This window comes from Propithecus coquereli, unplaced genomic scaffold, assembly GCF_000956105.1.
Source record: "Propithecus coquereli isolate 6110/MARCELLA unplaced genomic scaffold, Pcoq_1.0 Scaffold168, whole genome shotgun sequence".
Lineage (NCBI taxonomy): Eukaryota > Metazoa > Chordata > Mammalia > Primates > Indriidae > Propithecus > Propithecus coquereli.
Window position 1 is genome coordinate 2758582 of NW_012141413.1, and position 18929 is coordinate 2777510.

The window sequence follows — 18929 nt, forward strand, 5'->3', positions numbered from 1 at the left end:
ATGGGGTGTGTGCAGGTGTGCGGGGTGTGTGCGTGGGCTGTATAGGTGTATATGGGGTATGTGAGGTGTGCGGAGTGTGTGTGGGGGGCTGCACAGGTGTATATGGGGTGTGTGCAGGTGTGCAGGGTGTGGGCGGGGCTGTACAGGTGTATATGGGGTGTGTGAGGTGTGTGGGGTGTGTGTGGGGCTGCACAGGTGTATATGGGGTGTGTGCAGGTGTGTGGGGTATGTGTGGGGGCTGCACAGGTGTATATGGGGTGTGTGCAGGTGTGCGGGGTGTGTGTGGGGGCTGCACAGGTGTAATCGGGGTATGTGAGGTGTGCGGGGTGTGTGGGGGGGCTGTACAGGTGCATATGGGGTGTGTGCAGGTGTGCAGGGGTCTGTGGGGGGGCTGCACAGGTGTACATGGGGTGTGTGCAGGTGTCTATGGAGAAGGCGCTTTGGTCAGGACTCACAGCCATCCCCTCTCCTGGCTTGGGACTTGCCCCGCCTGTGGCCCTTTCTGCTAAAACCCCTATAGAGCCTTTGGCACGCGGCCAGCAGCCTTCATTCCCCTCCTCTGGGGACAGGAGGAGCACCCTACGCCCCAGCACCAAGCCCAGGCCACACTGCAGAGGAGCCCCTTGGAGTCCCCTGGCTCAGAGGTTGGACCAGGGCAGGCGGGGGTGACGTGTGGCCCCTGCACTCTCCACCCCTCTGCTCCGTCTAGGTGAAGGTGTGTGGGTCCCAGCTGGAGAGGAGGGGAGGGGGTCTGAGGGCTGATTTTCCTCTTTACAGCTGTGTCCTGGCTCCAGGGGACAAAGACTCTTTCAGCACATGGCCACTCGAGCCAGGCTGGACAGCGCAGGGCCCAGAGAGAGAGACATTCTGGCCGCCCTTGAGACGAGTCAGAGGGACCCTGAGCGTCCGAGGCCCTGGGGAGAGAGCACCCGCGTGGCCTAGGCTGACGGGGTTGGGTCCTTGGATTTCTGCCCCTTCCTGCCCCCTTCTTCCCACCGCAGTGCTCACAGCTCTGGGACGAAGGGGCCCCACAGCATCCCACGTGGCCTGTCCTGGCCGGTCGGGCCGCGTGCGCAGGGCGAGCACAGCCACTGCTGCGTCATCCTGGCCAGCCGTGGTGCCTTCTGTGTGGCGACGCGCCCGCCGCGGGAGGCACACGGGGAGGAACAGCAATGAGCCAAAGCGGGGCCCGGGTGCGCAGCACTCGTCTGTGGCGGTGCTGACCACCGGCCAGGGCCGCGTTCTTCCTCGACCCCTCCCAGTGACTGGCAGAGCATCTTTCTTCCATGTCATCATCCACTCGATCACCGCCACCATCGATCCTGCCGAGCCCAACATGAGACTGAAGAACCACCTGGACTTAATGCCCCCTTCTGACCGTTCTAAGCACGAGCATGTGATTGAAGACCAATATTGTCACCTGTGCGAGGTCTTCGTGTGAGTGCCCCTCACGCGGAGCCCCGGGGTGGGGGTCACCTCCGGGGCGTGGGGGCTCGGAGGCTGTTGGCCTCTCAGGGTCGGAGCCCGGCAGGTGCTGCCTTGAAACTCTCGGCTCTGCCCAGGGAGGTGGATGTTGCTGCTGCTCCTGCTTCTGAGGCGGACCGGCCGGCGCGAGGGCCGTGTGTCTGCTTCCGCACAGGCGATTGCGCTGCAAAGCATTCCAGCCTTTGACCCTGGGGCGGGGCTGGCACATGGGTGTCTGTCCCTAGGACGTTTTATTCTCAGTCCCCCCTAGTCCAGGGCAAGGGAGGGCTGTCTTTCTTGGGGTTTCCAGGAAGAGCCTCCTTCCCCCTCCCCAGGGAGGAGGGAAACTGGTGGCTGGTCAGGGTCTCCGGGGCCTTGGGCACATCTGTGGGCAGCCTGGGGCCGGGGGCTGCAGGGCTGCGTGAGGCTGCGGGGCAGCCGGTAGGCACAGGGGGGATGCAGGCCGCAGCCTCGACTCCCAGCACCACGTGGCAGGCGTGGCCTCCTCCGGGCCCTCACCGAGTGTGTGTGTGGGGGTCACAGGGAGGCTGGGGGTGTCCCTTCAGAGTGGCGCCCGCCCCTGGGGCATGGGGATTCCTCCCCCTCTGCAGCAGCTATTGCCACCCACAGCTGTCCCTGTCTCTCCTGCTCCCCCGCGGGCCTCTGCTGCCCTCCCCTGGCCCCAGGGAGAGGCCTCAGTGGGCCTCCAGTTCCCTGCTGGGCACCCACTCCCCATGCCACATGGGGCTGGTCCCCTGTGGCACCCCAGGCCTGAGGACAGGGCTCTGATCTCACCCCAGCCTGAACACAAGGCTGACAGGCGCTTCCTCAACTCTTCCTTCCAGGAGCCTGAAAGCAAAACATTGTAGCTCTTGCAACAAGTGTGAGACAGGCTTTGACCGCCACTGCAAATGGCTGAGCTACTGCGTGGGCACCAGGAACTGCCGGTGAGGAGGGGCCGAGGACGGCCCACAGAGGCCACAGTGGGCACGCAGGAGGGAGTGGGGTTTTTGTGGGTGAGAGGGTGGGGGGGCTGTGGACAGGAGGGGTCCTCTTGGAACCACGTTCCTGTCCCCCTGCATGGCACAGCTCAGCGTCCTTGCCCCTCTGGTCTCCTGCTCTGTTCTGACACGTGTTTGTGGAGCACCCCTTGGACATGCCAGGTCTAGCTCATCCCACGGAATCAATCCTTAGGGACCCCATTATGGACAGCAAGGTGCCAGCCCCGCCCAAGGGTCACAGGCAGGCCGAGGCCCCTGAAGTCGCCTCCTCTGTGCCAAGGCCGTGACCTCTGAGAGCAGGTGGTCAGACCGCGGAGCACGGAGCAAGCATTTCCCCCGCACACAGGGCAGAGGCTCTGCGGGGCTCTCGGGGCCCCGCGTTCCGAGCCAGGTTGTCCATCAGCACATGAAGATCCCCTGCTAATCTGTGCCGGATCTGAGAGGTGCCTCGGCTGGGGCGCGAGAGCAGGCTGCCGGTCCAGGCCGAGTGTCAGCATGTGCTGTGGAGATTCAGCTCCCTCTGCCCACCCGCCATGCTGCACGGGAGACCCGGAGACGCAGGAGAGAACGAGTGTCCGGGCGGAATTGCACGACTAGGAGGGAGCTGGGCGGCCCCGCCCCTCCTCCTCCCCTGGAGAGGGGCAGCGCCAGGTGGCCAGAGGCGGGCGGATCCTCCCGCTTGCGCTGGCGCTGGCCATGGCCGGCCTGCTGCCTCCTGGGGCTGGATGCTGGATCATGGCAGGGTCTGGTTCCTCAGCTGGGAAGATGCCTCTTTGGTCTGTACAAAGCAAGGGGTGGGCACTGCGGACGCAGCTCTGACCCTGGGGCTGGCCACGCCCAGCTGGCCAGGTTGGCCTGGGCATGACAGGCAGTGTCTACAAGCCTCAGTTTCCCTACTTGTGAAAAAGGCCGGCCCCCCCCCCCAAAACCCCCCTGGCGAGATCAAATGAAGTCATGTCTGCAGACAGCACTGTGGAAACTGCGAGGCAGTGTGGAACTCTCAGTGTGACCAACAGTCATCGCCAGTCAGGGCCATCTGCCCAGAGGACGGGGAACGGTGAGAGGTGGGGCACAGAGCAGGGCGGGCCGGAGGGCGGCGGGAGTGCTCAGGGCCCTCTCTTCACGGGTGGCCTGCCAGCCCCTGGCCCGTCGGTCCTCGGCTGGCTCATGTGCCCCGGCCCCAGCCTCTGCCTCTTCCTCAGGTTCTTCTTCAGCTTGGTGACCTCGGCCTCGGTCGGCCTGGTCTGCGTCACAGCCGTCCTGCTGTACGTCTTCGTGCAGTTCTACACGGACCCAGACCAGCTCCGCGCGGACCCGGAGTGGACAGGTTTGCTGCCGCCATGCTCTGGGGCTGCTGTGTCCACACTCGGCCTCCAGCCCACGCTCCAGCCACCTTCCGGGGCGAGAGTGTTGATTCTGGGAGGGGTCAGCCCAGCTGGCACCAGCGGGAGGGCGAGGGCCAGAGCCGGCAAGGCCTGTGTCCTGGCTGGGCACCCCTTGCAGGCGTCGATGGCCCTGTCCTGCCCAGCCCCCGGGCGCGGGGAAGGCGGGCGCCCCCTGCAGGAGAGGGGAGAGCGGATGGGGCTGGTGGTGCAGGGCGTGGGCTCGGAGGGGCAGCTCCATGGCGCTCTCTGCTGAGCGTGCCCAGGCGCCCGGGCCTGGGGAGCAGATGTCTGCAGTAGCAGAGGGAGAGGCGTGTGGGGCTCAATGTGGCCTCCAGAGAGGTGTCCACGTCCTAACCCCGGACCTGTAACAGTCACCTTATGGGAGAAAGGGTCTTTGCAAATGTGATTAAGGATCTTGAGATGAGGAGATCATCCTGGGTTATCTGGGAGGACCCAAATCCAGTGACAAGTGTCCTCATAAGAGACAGACATGGAGGAGAAGCCCCATGGAGACGGAGGCAGAGACTGGAGTGATGCGGCCACAAGCCAAGGATGCCTGGAGCCCCAGGAGCTGGAAGAGGCAGGAAGGAGCCTCCCTTCGAGCCTCTGGAGGGAGCGCAGCCCGGAACACCTGCTTCTCAGACTTGGCCTCATACGTGAAAGGATGATGTTGCCGAAGCCCCCCAGGGTTGGCCGTCTGTCGTGACAGCCACAGGACCCTGACCTTTGAGCATCTGAGGAGGAGCCGTCACTCGGGGTCAGATCGCAGCCGCCTCGTCTCCCTGTCCTGGGGTTGGATCGAGGCCACCTGTGCCAGCCCCAGGCATGGCTTCTGTAGGGCGTCAGAGCCCAGCCCACACAGCAAGAGGGCCAGGACCTGCACATCACTCATTCTAGAACATTCCCAGAGCCAACATGGTGCAATGCTCTTTCAAGAGTGAGCTCTGCCCCTCCTGTGTGGAAGGCCCTTCAGCTCCTCCACCCGCTGGGAACAGCCGACTGTGACCCCCAGGGCTGCTCAGACGCTCCTGAAGCTTTCTGAGGGGGCTCCACTGGGTGCGCCCGCCCTCGAGCCCCGCGCCACTGCCTGGTGCATTAAGGAGTCGTCTTCCCAGACAGCCTCCACGCTGCCTGGCCTCTCGCTCGGTAGGATGCAAGGAGGGAGGGATGGAAGGCAGAGCTGTTGGCCATGGCTTCTCTCTGGGAACACGCCGGTTCTGCACGGGAGTGTGATTGGCGCTATGCAAGTTCCTGACTGTGGACTGAGGCGATTTCCTGCGTTTACTGTTCTGGAAGATTCCACAGGGCTTCATCCCCACCAGGTCCCTGAGAAAAGCCAAGTCTCTCTGCTTCGCTCCCTTGAGCTGGACCCATCGTGACATTGCTGGCGGAGTGGGGTCCAGCCTAGCCCCATGAAGCCCCGGCCACTTTCTCACACCTGGTTTTTGGAAGTGGTATGGCTTTGAATATTGGCTGCCCCAGGGTCCCGAGAGCCATCCTAGAGATGCCCCCAGGTGAGGCCTGTGGCCCCCTGGTTGAGAATGGAGGGGCCCAGGGAGGCAGGTGGGCCTGTGCAGGGCGTGGGTGTTGGGCCAGCGGGGCCGGGCTTGTAACCTGGGCACTCGGTTTCCCTCCTGCGCTCTGGAGTGGGGACTGTGACAGCAGCTGCGGTCAGGAGGGGCCGGGCCTGGGCGAGGCAGTCACGCCGGGTGGGGCGGCACCCCAGGCTGATCCGAGGGCTGCTGCGTCAGCAGGGGCTGGACAGACGGGGCCTCTGTCTCCACAGATCTCAGGGGCACCAACACATGGCTGCGGTTCCTGCCCTTCTTCCCCGTCGCAGTTGATACGCATGTCATGTTATGCATCCTCATTTCCACCGTCCTGCTAGACACTGGCAGCCTCATCGTCATCAGGCATCTACTGATCTTCTACCTCTACCTGAGTACGTGTCCCCAGCCCCGCCCTCATGTCTCCACCTGTCCCAGGCAGGCGGCTCCTAGGCCAGCCCTTGCCAGAAATGAGATCATAGGCAAAATGGACAAATCACAGGAAGAAAAGAAATGCCACCAGAGGCTCAGCAGGTCCAGCCAGGAGCTGAATTCATGTTCCAAGACCTGCAGAAAACACAAGAGAGGTTTCCAAATTAATAGATTTAAAATGTTCAAAGAGACAAAGGAATAGAACCTACTAGGCAAAAATAGGACATTATGAAGAAAGAATAGGTGGATTTTTAAAAGCACTGAATGGAAATTCTAGCAATGAAAATGACTAGTCTCCATGGACAGGTTATCTGCTAACAAGCACTGAGGCAGAGAGGGGTTTGGCAGGCGCTTCGTCATGCGGGACAGGGGAAGGTGGAGTTTCTTCCATGGCAGGAAGCTTTTTTTTGGAAGTAACAACCACGTCCCTCCTTCTGGCACACCAGTTCTCTGCCACAGTGGGTCAGCCCCTGGGCAGCAGTCTCAGAGGATATCACAGGGGCCAGCGGCCAGGCCGGAGCGGCTCCAGGCTCCTGCGAACGCCCTGTCCATCCCCTCCGGGGTGGAGAGAGCCAGGCAGGGTGGGCTCTCGTCTCACCCCACCCCCTTGGCCCAGGGTGGCCCCGGCCTGCGGTAGTGGGGACAGTGTCTGGCACAAAGTAAACTCCCCTCACTGAGAAAGCCCCTGTTCCCACAAACCACTATCACCATACAACCAGAGAATATTTTAGAGCACACATTTCTAATGGAAATCTTGGGGTTACTGTCGTCTTGCCCGAGGCTTGGAAATTTTTAAACGAGTACAATGACGACGACTGGATTAAACCGGTGTGGGCACAATTCTCAAAGCTATGTTTTCAGAATGTTCATTAGGAACGGCACAGTCAGTGCGTGTGTGTAGAAGGTGCTTCGTGTACGTTTACTGACTGGAACAGAACCGCAGCCTCAGACGCGATTTCGCGGAGGCGCGTCTGTTTGGATGGAAGGTTGCCTGCTGCCTGGTCTGCAGATGTCGTGGCCAGGGGAGGGCTGGGCAGCTCCTGGCCCATTCCTTGCAGCTTAAACCCTGAAGAGTGAGGAGTCGTGGCTGCCTTCAAAACCTTCTGCCTCTGTTATAATCAGGAATTTTAGAAAATACTACTTTCTAAAATTGTGTAGAAGTTTCCCTTACATTTAAATGGTTTGGGTTTACCAGTGATGAGGTCTTTCCTGGAGATTTATCCCATGCAGAATTCATCTCCTCCTTTATCAAGGAATCTCTCGTTCTCAGACCTTAGAGTTGGGGCGACTGTCCCCCAACAAAGCAGAACCAACTGAGCCAGAGCCGTGCGTCTTGGGACCACACGGTCCTGCCCACACATGCCTCAGGCCAGTGGGGCCGACCTGTCTGGTAATGCCAACTCAGTACTTGTCACTCTTTTTTTTTTTTCTCAATTTTGTGGTAAAAATTGATTCCCAGTGGAAATTGCTTTGATGCCCCGTGTGCTGAGCGCCTTGGGGCTGGTGTGCGTCAGTGGGCAGGGAGCGCTCGCCAGAGGTGGAGGCACAGGCAGGGCACACCAGCTGGGTGCGGGGGCCTCTGGGGCAAGCAGAGAGCAGAGGCGGAGAGGTCCCGGGGACAGCGCCCAGCCTGGTGGACTCTGCTTCTGCTCAGAGTGGAACTAGAGGGGGTGGGACCCACGGATGTGCCAGAGCACCAGTGCCACCTGCCCATGCTGGCTGCACTTTGCATGTGAGACGTTCCACTAGCAACGGGCCCCACGGGACCTCACCCAGAGGGCGTGCCCAGAGCTGACCGCCTTCCACATCTTCCCCCTTTTGGTTGGGAATGCGGAGGCTCTGAAGGCCACACGGGAAGCAGCCTGGGCTGGAACCAGAGGGCCTGACACCAGTACCCTTCTCGCTCCTGGATACCTGGCCACATCCCCCAGCAGGCAGAATGGGCACCTCTGTGCCTAGACCACAGGTGTAGACGCCTCGCCTGTTGCTTCACGCCCTGGCTGCCCTGCCCAGGCGCTCTGCCCGAGGCCGGTGGAGGCGTCCACACTGGTGGCATTTGGGGACACAGCACACAGGCTGCTTCCCTCAAGGATGTGCTGGTCCCAGGAGACCAAGTCTTTGCAGCTCTTGCGGAGCCGGCCAGTCCCTTCCCGTCCTCTGCAGGGCGCGCACCTCACGCCGGGGACTGGGAGCAGCTCTGCCCCGGCAGCCTCCGTCAGGGCTAGAGCCTCGGGGAAGCGTCAGGGGACCAGGGACGTGGGAGCATTTGAAGGGAAGCCCGGGCTGGTCCTCAGCCAGGCGGTGGTGTTTCCGACAGGCTCCTTGAGCCACAGAGACAGGAAGGGACATGCAGGTGGCTCTGCGGCCAGCACGCTTGCCTCCAGGACAGCCAGGCGTTTCCCAGCTTTGCCCGTCAGGCGACTCCTCAGCCCAACTTGCCTTGGCCACAGGCCCTTGACGCTGGACTCGGCTCGTCCACAGCCTGAGGGGCTCTGAGAAGGACTCCTGGGGGCTCCCAGGGGGAATCGAGGGGGAGGCAGAGCTGCGGCCAGCTCTGCTCAGTGCTGGCGTGGTGGTGGGGGGCGCACCTAATGGCCTCCTCCCCAAAAGCTGACCCTGGTCTCGGTCCAGCTGGCCCTGGGGGGTCAGCCACCTCTGGACCCAGGGGACTGTGACTCTGGGCTGGGCAGCACAGCCCCAGGGCCGTGAGGCTGCCCGGGCACCTGCGCTTGAGCAGGCGGGGCTGAGGAAGAGGCCCCGGACGCCCACTGCAAGGCAGTGCAGCCACCCTGCCAGCACACCCCGCCCGCGTCTGTGGCCTCCATGAGAGGACGGCACCAGCGGCGGCCTGCTGTGGTCACTCGAGCTTGTCTAGTGTGGGGGCGTCCTCTGCAGAGCCAGAGAACCACAGAACCCGCAAGTCCCACTTGCTGAGGCTCTTCCGGAAGCACCGGAGCACACTGACAGTGTGGGGAGAGCAGTGACAGCGCCCTGGGAGCTAGCACCCTGCAGCCGTGTGTCCCCAGCCTGGAGGGACACACCAGGGGCAGCAAGCCGGCCCGGAGCCTGCTGCTGCCAGTCCAGACATGAGTGATGAGTTCACAGGACAGATGCGGTGAGATGCGAGGACCGTCTCAAACCCGGCAGGACCTAGTGGCCAGCGGGGGTGAGTTGAGGACGGGCAGGCTGGCGTGGGGCCTGCTCCCCCTTCGAGAGGGAGGACAGCCCAGCCAGGTTCTCCTGACCAGTCAGGCACACGCTGACGTTAGGGTGTTTGCACATCGAAGAATAGATTTCCAGGACAAAGGTGATGTATTAGTTATCATCAGTCATAGTAAAACTACCCTAAAATGTAGCAGCTTAAAACTACACCTATTTTTTACCTACCGGTTTGTGTGGTCAGGAGTCCAGTGCTGGAGCGGGGCCTTCTGCGCAGGGTCCCTCACAAGGCTGCCACCGCGTGCTGCTGCGCTCTCACCTGCAGGCTGGGGGGTCTGCCCTGAGTCCCCGTAAGGTGGGGATCAGAGCAGTTCCTTTTGGGCTGCCAGCCAGGAGCCACCTTCTCCTTCACTCTGAGCCCCGTGGGCTCTCCTAGGGCGCCCATCCGAGCGGGTGAGCAAGCGGGAGGCCGGAGAGCTCGCGCCAGGGCAGTGCGAGTCGGCCTTCTGTGCGCTCCTCTCACTCCGGGCAGCGGCGTCCCAGCACCACCTCTGTGTTCTGTTCGTTGGGCGGCAGTTGCCAGGCCCAACTGCCACTCAGGGTTGGGGCCACAAGGCCTGAGCACCCAGGGTGGGCTGTTGGGAGCCACTGAAGCTCAGGGGACAGACTCCCCAGTGAGTCCTCAGCTCAGCATGGCAAGGATGCGATCCCTGGGAAGGCGTGTGCCACGGGGTGCCAACCAGAGCTATGAGGAGCAAACCCGCTGGCTGAGCTCAGGAAGCACAGGGTTTCCCAGGCGCCGGAGCTGAGGGAGCGTCCGGTCACACCGGGGGACAGTCGCCTGGCATCAGGTTCCCGCTGGAAGGTCTGAAGCTTGTGGCTGTCTCTCCCCCTCTACTTTATCAGTTTAACACAATGACTGTATTTAACTCAGGCTGGTTTTGAGCCCAGGGCCGCATGAAGCAAAACCCTGCAGTTGGTTCATGAAAATCTTACTTGTTGATGTTCTTATTGTTACGAGTAATATCGACAATTTAATTCTAACAATGTGGATTGCATTGCATATGACTCACACATAGAAAACAATAAAAAATAACAAATTAGAAAGGATCGTGTTGTTTTAACAAAACTCCATGGCCCCAGGGAAATTTTCTTTCTTTCTCTCTTTCTTTGTTTTTAGTGTGGCAGTCAGTGTGTTAACTGTTTCCCGTGGCACTTACCCAGGCTGAGCGCGGCCTCCGGAAGGTTCCAGGGCGTGCTTACGATCCGGCTTTGACGGTATTTCTGCAAACCCGGGCACAAGAGCGAGTATTTTAAATAGAATACAAACAAAGGCAAGTTTGTGTGCTCAAGCCATGACACAAGCTGCGAGGGGCCGAGGAAGAAATGACAGCCCGGGAGTCAATCGAGGCAGATGAGTCAGGCCCAAGAACAAAACCTTCGCAGGAACCCTCCGGGCACAGGCGGGGCTGCTGACCCTTCAGGCCCTGAGCTGCAAATGGACTTCGGGGGCAGCCCTCTTCATTTTCTAGAAATAAGTATAAACCATCTGTTCTCATGTTTGTTGGTTTTTAGGGAAAGAAAAAGGAAAGTTTGGCTTCTCCAAGGAAGCACGTGGCTGCAATAGGCACAGAACCCATTTTTATCAATATCGCTCCTTTATTGATAAACACGTCTCACGCCCTGGGGTGCTTCTGCCCCCGCTGGAGGCAAAGACCGAGCTGGCGGCCCCTGCCAGGGCTCCACACTCACCTCTCGGGCCGGCGTCTGCTCTGTCACCAAATCCAAGGGGGTCCGGCCTGGCCTGGTTGCTGTCCACACAGAAAGGCGATGAGTGAGGCCAGGAGCACTGCCAAGGGAGGAGGAGGCAAGCCTGGATGCAAGCAATGTCGGCCGTGGCACGGGAGGGGAGGGTGAGGGCATTTGTAGCAGGCCAGGTTTTGTGGGGCTGGAAGGCATGGGGTCTGCGGTGTCCTGTTCGAGAGTGAGCTGCTGGTGACGGTGGTGAGTCGCCAGGGGCCCGTGCAGAAGCTGGTCAAGTCTGCTCTTTAGGCTGCACCTCTGAAAGGCTGAGGTATTGGGGAGAGAACAAAAAATGCCTTAGGGAGGCGTCCCTTTGCAACGCCCGGTACGCGAGCACCCACGGGGCTGTGTGGTCCCAGGACCCAGCAGTGTGGCCTCAGGCTGGTGGCAGCACCTGTGCAGCCAGTCCCGCCCCACAGTCCTGTCTGTGCACCCCCCGAGGTGCACAGCACACCGCGTCCAGACGCCAGGACCCCCCACCGGCTGCCTGGACCCTCAGACACAGTGGCCCTTCCCAAGCTGCCCTCCAGTGATGCGGGGCTCTGGGGTGGCCCCCTCTGCTGCCACCCACGCTCGCAATGCCGGCCAGGCGTGGTCCCTCGGGGGGCAGCAGACACAGAAGAGCCCCTGCCCCAGGCCCCCCGCATGCCCGCGTGCCTCCTCAGCTGGCGGCAGAGCAGGGACCACAAGGCAGCTGCACCCTGTCCTGGCCACACAGGGCCTCGTAGCAGGCAGAGCTGAGCTGTCGTGGGGACGCTGTGCACGGCTGCGGGTTGGGGACCCTGCCCTGTCCTCCTTCCCGTCTAGTGTCCAGGAAGTTGAGCACGTTCGAATATATCACACAGAACCGCAAAGAGCAATTGGAGAGCATAGCCGAGACGGATCCACCAGTGCGCACGGAGGAAGGAACTGACCAGGCACCGCTGTCCCTGCGCCTCAAGTCTGTCCAGGGCTGGGGACCCCACAGCCACACTCCTTTGCTTCCTTCTTGGTATGGCCCTAAGACTCTGTGATGTGTGTGCACCTGTCTCCGTGTGAGGCTGTGTGTGTCTGTATGGTGTGTGTGGTGTGTGAGGTTATGTGTGTGGCTACATGAGTGTGTGGTCACAGGAAGGCTCAACGCTTCTCCCAGGACTGGGGACAGCGAGCATGCCTCCTCCCACCACTTTGGACACTGCACTAACGTTCCAGCCAGCACAAAAGAGCAGGAAAAATGAAGGCATACAGAATACAAAGTAAAACCGTGTTTATTTGCAGGCAACAAAATCCCGAAAAATAAATTTAAAACCAGTTGAAATAATAAAGTAGCTTAGCAAGGTTGCAGGGCACAATATCAAGATGCAACACTTAGTCATTTCTATACACTGGCAATGAAAAATCTGAGTTCTATTTAAAAGCTATTCCCTTCACAATATTATCAAAAAGAACAAATTTAACAAAACTGGTGCAAATATATACCCCGAAAGCTATAAACCATGGCTGAGAGAAGTTGAAGACAATCCATTAAATGGAAAGATATACAGCATTCACAGATTGCAAAAAAAATATTGTTAAAGAGCAGTTTTCCCCTAAACTGATCTACAGACTAATCACAATTCCTACTGACCCTGGCAGGCCCTTTTTTAGTGGAAATGACAAGCTGATCCTAACATGTGTGTGGAAATTCAGAGGATCTAGACGACTATACCAGGCAAAACAATTTTGAAAAAGAACAAAATTGCAGAACTTACACAACCAGACATCCAGTTTTACCGTAAAGCTGTAGTGATAAAGACAGTGTGATCCTGACATAAAGACAGACCTACAGACAAGTGGAACAGAATAGAGGTCTACCCTTGAACCTTTCATTCAGGGTCAATTAATTCTAACCAGAGATATCAAGGTAACTGGATGGGGGCGAATGACAGCTTCAACAAACAGGACTGAAATGAGTGCATATCCGCATGGAAAAGAAAGAACTATCGAGTTCTCCACACCTGCACAAAAATTACTCAGGACTGCTTCATGCCGTACATAAAATTAACTCAAAATCCATCCTAGACCTAAATTTATGACACTTCTCGAAGAAAACATAGAATAAAATCTCTGCGATCTTGAGTTGGACGAAGTTTTTATGACACCAAAATCACTATTAAAAATGATAAATTTTACTTTATCAAAATTTAAAACATTTGCTCTTCAAAAGTAATCATTAAGAAAATAAAAATACAGGCTGTTATCCTAAGTGAGGTATCTCAGGAATGGAAAAATAAACACCATATTCTCTCACTAATAAGTGGGAGCTAAACAATGGGCACACACGGGCAGAAAGAGATATAAAGGACATTAGGAACCAAAAAGGGGGGAGGAGGGCAGAAGGGTGGGTGTGGGATAAAAACTTACCTACTGGGTACAGTGAACACTATTCTGGTGATGGGCACACCAAAAGCCCAGACCTAAGTATTATACAAGATATCCATGTAATAAAAACACTGGTACCACCTTAATATTTTGAAATTAAAAGTAAATTAAAAAATACCATTCGATCCAGCAATAGCACTATGAGGCATCTACCCAAAAAAGCACAAAACATTCTACGATAAAGACATCTGCACCCGAATGTTTATGGCAGCACAATTCACTATTGCAAGAATGTGGAAACAACCCAAGTGCCCATCAATCCATGAGTGGATTATCAAAATTTGGTATATGTTTACAATGGAATATTACTCAATCATAAGAAACGACAGTGATCTAGCACCTCTTATACTTTCCTAGATTAAATTTAAGCCCATTATCCAAAGTGGGGCACCACAAGAGAAGAAGAACGGGATCCATTTGTACTCACCATCAAATTGGTATTAACTAATCAACACATAAATGCACATATAAGAATAACATCTATTGGATGTTGGGCACGGGGGAGGGGGGAAGAGGGAGGAGGGGACGGGTATTTGTATACACAAGGAGTGCAATGTGCACCACCCGAAGGATGGACATATTTGAAACTCGGACTTGGTGGGGGGGACCAAGGGCAACATACGTAACCTAAACATCTGTACCCCCATAATATGCTGAAATAAAAGGGAAAAAAAATAAAAAAAAAAATAAAAAAAAATAAAAATACAACCCACAGTCGAGACAAAGATATCAATAGAAGCAGACACAGAGATGACCCAAAAGTTTAAAAACTCTAAGTCTTTAAAATCATGATTAATATGTAAATAGTGGAAATGGTAGCCAGCACATATGGGCACACAGACATTTTCAAGAGAGTGATGAAACTCACCCTCTTGGTGTCAGCCTTTGTCACCAGGACCTGCTGCCAACACTCCTCATGTTCTGACATGCAAAGGTCCAATGCTTCAGGTCCACAGCTCCTCTAGGAACCAAAAACATTCAGGATGGGAATGGACACAGATGTGATGCCATGCCTTCTCCTGTCTTCATTTTCCTGCTCCATTCTGGTACCCGGACATACAACAAATGCCTGTCTTCTTTACCCAGGATCTCAAAGGGGACTGAAATGTCTCATTTAGGGTGTGAACAGGAGTGTCAACAACAATCAAGCCTTTTTCTCAAATGCGAGAGGCAGCCTAGGATCACCGAGGGAGGAATGACCTCATGGAAGTATCAGATGCAGCAGAGAAGTCCCATCAGTGAGGACATGAGGATGCCATTTTTTGCAGCATGGTGGAAATTAGTGACCTTTGCCAGGGCAGGTTCACGGAGTGAAGGAACTGAAAGACTAGACTGGCACACCCTCTCACCATGACGCCCTGGCTCCTTTTGCCTTACATCATGAATGAAAGCTTCCCGAGGCCCTCACCAAAAGTAGATGCTGAAACCATGTTTCTTTTACAATCCGCAGAACCATAAGCCAAATAAACCTCTTTCCTCATAAATGACTGAGCCTCAGGCACTCCATTATAACAATGTAAAATAAGCTACTACAGTCCTAACAGTGACCCTTTGAGGCAGGGTCTACTATCACTCCGTTCTTGCATGTGAAGAAGCAGTAGCCCAGACAGGCTATTACAGTCAAGTTATTTACATAACAAGTGGAGCCAGAACTAACTGCGTTGCCACTATTGGCAAGGCGCAGTGTAGTGCTCCACACTGCAAACACAAACACAGACGTTCCCCAGTTACACGGCACTTGGCACACAAACTCATAATTACGCTGCTGGCCCATTTAAAGATCAGAGAAACAGCAACAAAGGGGAAATTTTCCCCCGAGGGACTGCTTTATACTGAATAGAATGAATACTATTGTCTACAGCTTTTTATATTAATTCAGACTTAAGTTTTTAAAAATTACGTGCCTGATGAGTGCACTTTGATAGAAACGTTTCTATGTGACACACTGGCTGGCTCTACGTTAGCCTCGAACTTTAGGAAAAGAATTATCTTAAGAACAATTTAGTAGTGATGGTCATGTAAATTTACATACACTAGAAAAATAGGTGAAAAGTATGTACTTTAGAACTAATATATGCAACAAGACAAAAAGAGGATAGTATTTAATGTGGAAGATGACTGCTGTAAATGTATATATTCTCTGCCCAGTTATGCTGGCTTCCATTACGAAACATTTCTTTTACTACAGAATACTTGTATGTGTACATCCTACGTACTTGAGGGGGCTGCACTGTAAATCGTAGGCCACTTAACCAGCATCCTTCCTGAACTCCAGTTACGACAACTAAAACTGTCTCCAGACATAGACAAATGTCCCCGAGCAGAGAATATCACCTCTCAAATTTAATGACTGTTTTGTCAAATAGCTTAAAAATATTCTTGATAGTATATCTAACATTTCTATTTGAAAATTTACATCCACATTACATAAATTAATAGTTTTCCCTTCTGTTTAAATACTGGGAAGTAAAAAAGTTGGAAGTCTTAGAGAAAGCTTTGGCGCATTAAAAAGATTTATAAAGACTTACTTTATTCTCAGTGTTCATTAAGATGTGCTTGACTGATAAGACACTGTCTGACTTTTTAACAGTGACTTGGGGCTAAAAGATGACAACACAAGTTTCTCTCCTGTGCAAATGTTGTTATACACAAGCACTGATAATTAATTTCTTTCAGAATTTCATAAAGTGAATTAGCTAGAATGGGCTGTTATAATGGAGAGAGATCACACAATGGCTCAACAGAGCAGGTACTTATTTCTCATTCATCTAAGTATAAAAGGGAGACTTCTTAAATCATACTGAGCTTGTCAATTTCCTGGCCCCCAGGATCACCCTGGGGATTGTCTGAACATTAGTCACACATGGTGTGAAAAATCAGGGAAGACCATATTAGCAATTTCCTGTTGCCAGGTCTGGAAGTAATGTTCATCATTTCTGTCCATATTCCCCTGGACAGAGCTCAGTGTTACATGGCCCTGCACACAATACTAGGACGCTGAGAAATGCAGGTTATCTGTGTGTTCCAAAGAAAAGAGAATGGTTTTTGGAGATCACATAGTCACTCTCTCCCATACAAGATTTCTCCCTTGTGTGAATTCTCTGATTGTCTGCCGAGGTGTGACTTCTGGCCAAAGGTTTTCCCACATTCACTACATACGTAGGGTTTCTCACCAGTGTGAGTTCTTTGAGGTACAGTGAGGACTGACATATGGGAGAAAGTTTTTCTACATTCTTTACATTCATATGGCTTCTCATCTGTGTGAATATCCTGATGCATCCTGAGGGTTGATTTCTGGAAAAAAGTTTTTCCACAATCAACACACTCATATGGTTTCTCACCAGTGTGAGTTCTTTGATGTCTGGTGAGGTCTGAATTACGGTAGAACATTCCTGACATTCATATGGTTTCTCACCTCTGTGAATACCCCGATGCACAGTGAGGTTTGACTTCCAGCCAAAGGTTTTCCCACATTCGTTACATTCATAGTGTTTCTCACTGGAGTGAATTCTCTGATGTCTAGTGAGGGTTGACCTCCAGTCAAAGGTTTTTCCACATTCTCTGCATTCATAGGGTTTCTGACCAGTGTGAGTTCTCTGATGTACATTGAGAGCTGATTTGCAGTAGTAAGTTTTTCTACATTCTTTACATTCATATGGTTTCTCACCTGTGTGAACATTCTGATGGTTCCTGAGGTGTGACTTCTGGCCAAAGCATTTTCCACATTCACTGCATTCATAGGGTTTTTCCTGTGTGTGAGTTCTCTGATGGACTGTGAGGACTGACTTCATACGGAATGTTCTCCAACATTTACTACACTTGTAGGGTTTTTCCCCTGTGTGCATTCTCTGATGTACAGTGATACCTAACTTGTCCCAGAAGGCTTTCCCACATTCATTACATGCATAGGGTTTTTCGCCTGTGTGGATTCTGTGATGTACAGTAAGGGCTGACTTTTGGCGAAAGGTTTTTCCACATTCATAACATTCATAGGGTTTTTCCCCTGTGTGGATTTTCTGATGCATAATGAAGCTTAGCTTCTGACAGAAGGATTTATCACACTCATTACATGTATAGGGCTTTTGCCCCGTATGTGTTCTCTGATGTTTTCTAAGGACTGATTTTCTAAAGAAGAATTTCTCACATTCACCACATTTATAGGGTTTCTCTCCTGTGTTTTTTTCCTGAGGTTCAGTAAGGTTAAACTTTGTAGAGAAAGTTTTGCCATATACGTGACATTCACAAGTTTCCCTATCTACCTGAGTTATCTCTTGGGCAACAGGAGCTGATTTATCACAGGTTTTTCCATATTCATGACATTTACAGGTCGTGTTTCTCATATCAACATGCTTATGCATTAATAATATTGTCTCCACGTTAAAGTCTTTCCCTTGTGCATTATATTCACAATGTTGCTGCCCAGTTTGAATCTTGTGTTGCTGACTAAAATCCTCAGGACCTCTGAGGGATTCCCCCATTACATTACATCAGGTTTCTCTGAAGCCTTCATCCCATCAGGATTACTAGGGAGAAGCTCCTTCTGACCTACGTTAAGCTCCTCGGGTCTCACTACTGAATACTTTCCATTATTTATAATCAATATTGGTATATGGTGTGAGCTCAAATTACACGTATTTCCTAATGCCACCCTCTCCTTTGTAGGTGTGTTGCAGTTGGTGAATACAGCTTGCCTCAAATGTCTACTGTGACTTTCTTGGCTTCTCTCAATTAAACCATCAACCATCTGGACATCTGAAATGAGAAAAAAATAACCATATTCATGTGCCACAAAAAAGCATTTCTTATGCAGTGCTCATGTAAAGGTAAAGCAGCTTTTTCCTAGCTTAGTGGCATAAAATTTTATAAAAATCAATCATGGGTACTGGTTTTCAATATTTGATTTTTCTTCCTATGGACATAATGTAATAACTGACATGAACAGGTTTTCTAATGTTAATTCATGCTTTTATTTTATCCCTTTCTTAATTTATGAAGAAATATTTAGTAAAAGTATTCACCTACTGCCTAGTTGTAGCTATGAACTACAAGCTTATCAGCTTCCATTTGTATTCCCATTCTTTTTCTCTATTTTATTCTTTTAACAATGGTTTTCTCTATTTTGTTCTTTTCACAACAGTGGATATCTTGTTCTGGTATTTTTCTCACTATTCAGCTTTGAAAATGACAAGGTTTTCCTGTATCAGCTATATGCAGGTGCAAGAGTGGGCCACTGTTGGTCATCTAAGTAGGAATAAGGATTAGGGACTGGATTAGCACATACAGTTGTTCGGTTTTAAGTCTTACCTAGAAAATGACTATAAGCATCTGGGAGTTTTACAAACTTTCTTCTTACCCATGCTACATGAAGACAGCTTGATCAAAATTCTTAATTTAATCTGACTTCCTCTGCTTCAGAGAACCACAGAGGGACAAAATACTCCAGTCCACCACACTGGGCAACTTTTCTCTGCTGCACACAAGATTTGGTTCTGCAACCCAGGCTGTGCTCATCATCTTTTTTTTTTTTTTTTGAGACAGAGTCTTACTCTGTTGCCCGGGCTAGAGTGCCGTGGCATCAGGCTAGCTCACGGCAACCTCAAACTCCTGGGCTCAAGCAATCCTTTTGCCTCAGCCTCCCAAGTAGCTGGGACTATAGGCATACGCCACCATGCCCGGCTAATTTTTTTCTATATATTTTTAGTTGTCCAGCTAATTTCTTTCTATTTTTAGTAGAGACG

The 18929-nt window shown here is 53.2% G+C and overlaps 1 protein-coding gene across 1 annotated transcript in view; it reads left to right on the forward strand.

The window, feature by feature from the left end:
- The window catches only part of LOC105808114, a 47062-nt gene that overhangs the window by 14747 nt on the left and 13386 nt on the right, over positions 1 to 18929 (forward strand). Inside the window, exons 5-9 of the mRNA XM_012641676.1 lie at positions 1002 to 1437; positions 2310 to 2411; positions 3668 to 3792; positions 5637 to 5792; positions 11599 to 11731. Coding sequence (XP_012497130.1) covers positions 1002 to 1437; positions 2310 to 2411; positions 3668 to 3792; positions 5637 to 5792; positions 11599 to 11731 — 952 coding nt within the window. The remainder of the gene's footprint in view (positions 1 to 1001; positions 1438 to 2309; positions 2412 to 3667; positions 3793 to 5636; positions 5793 to 11598; positions 11732 to 18929) is intronic.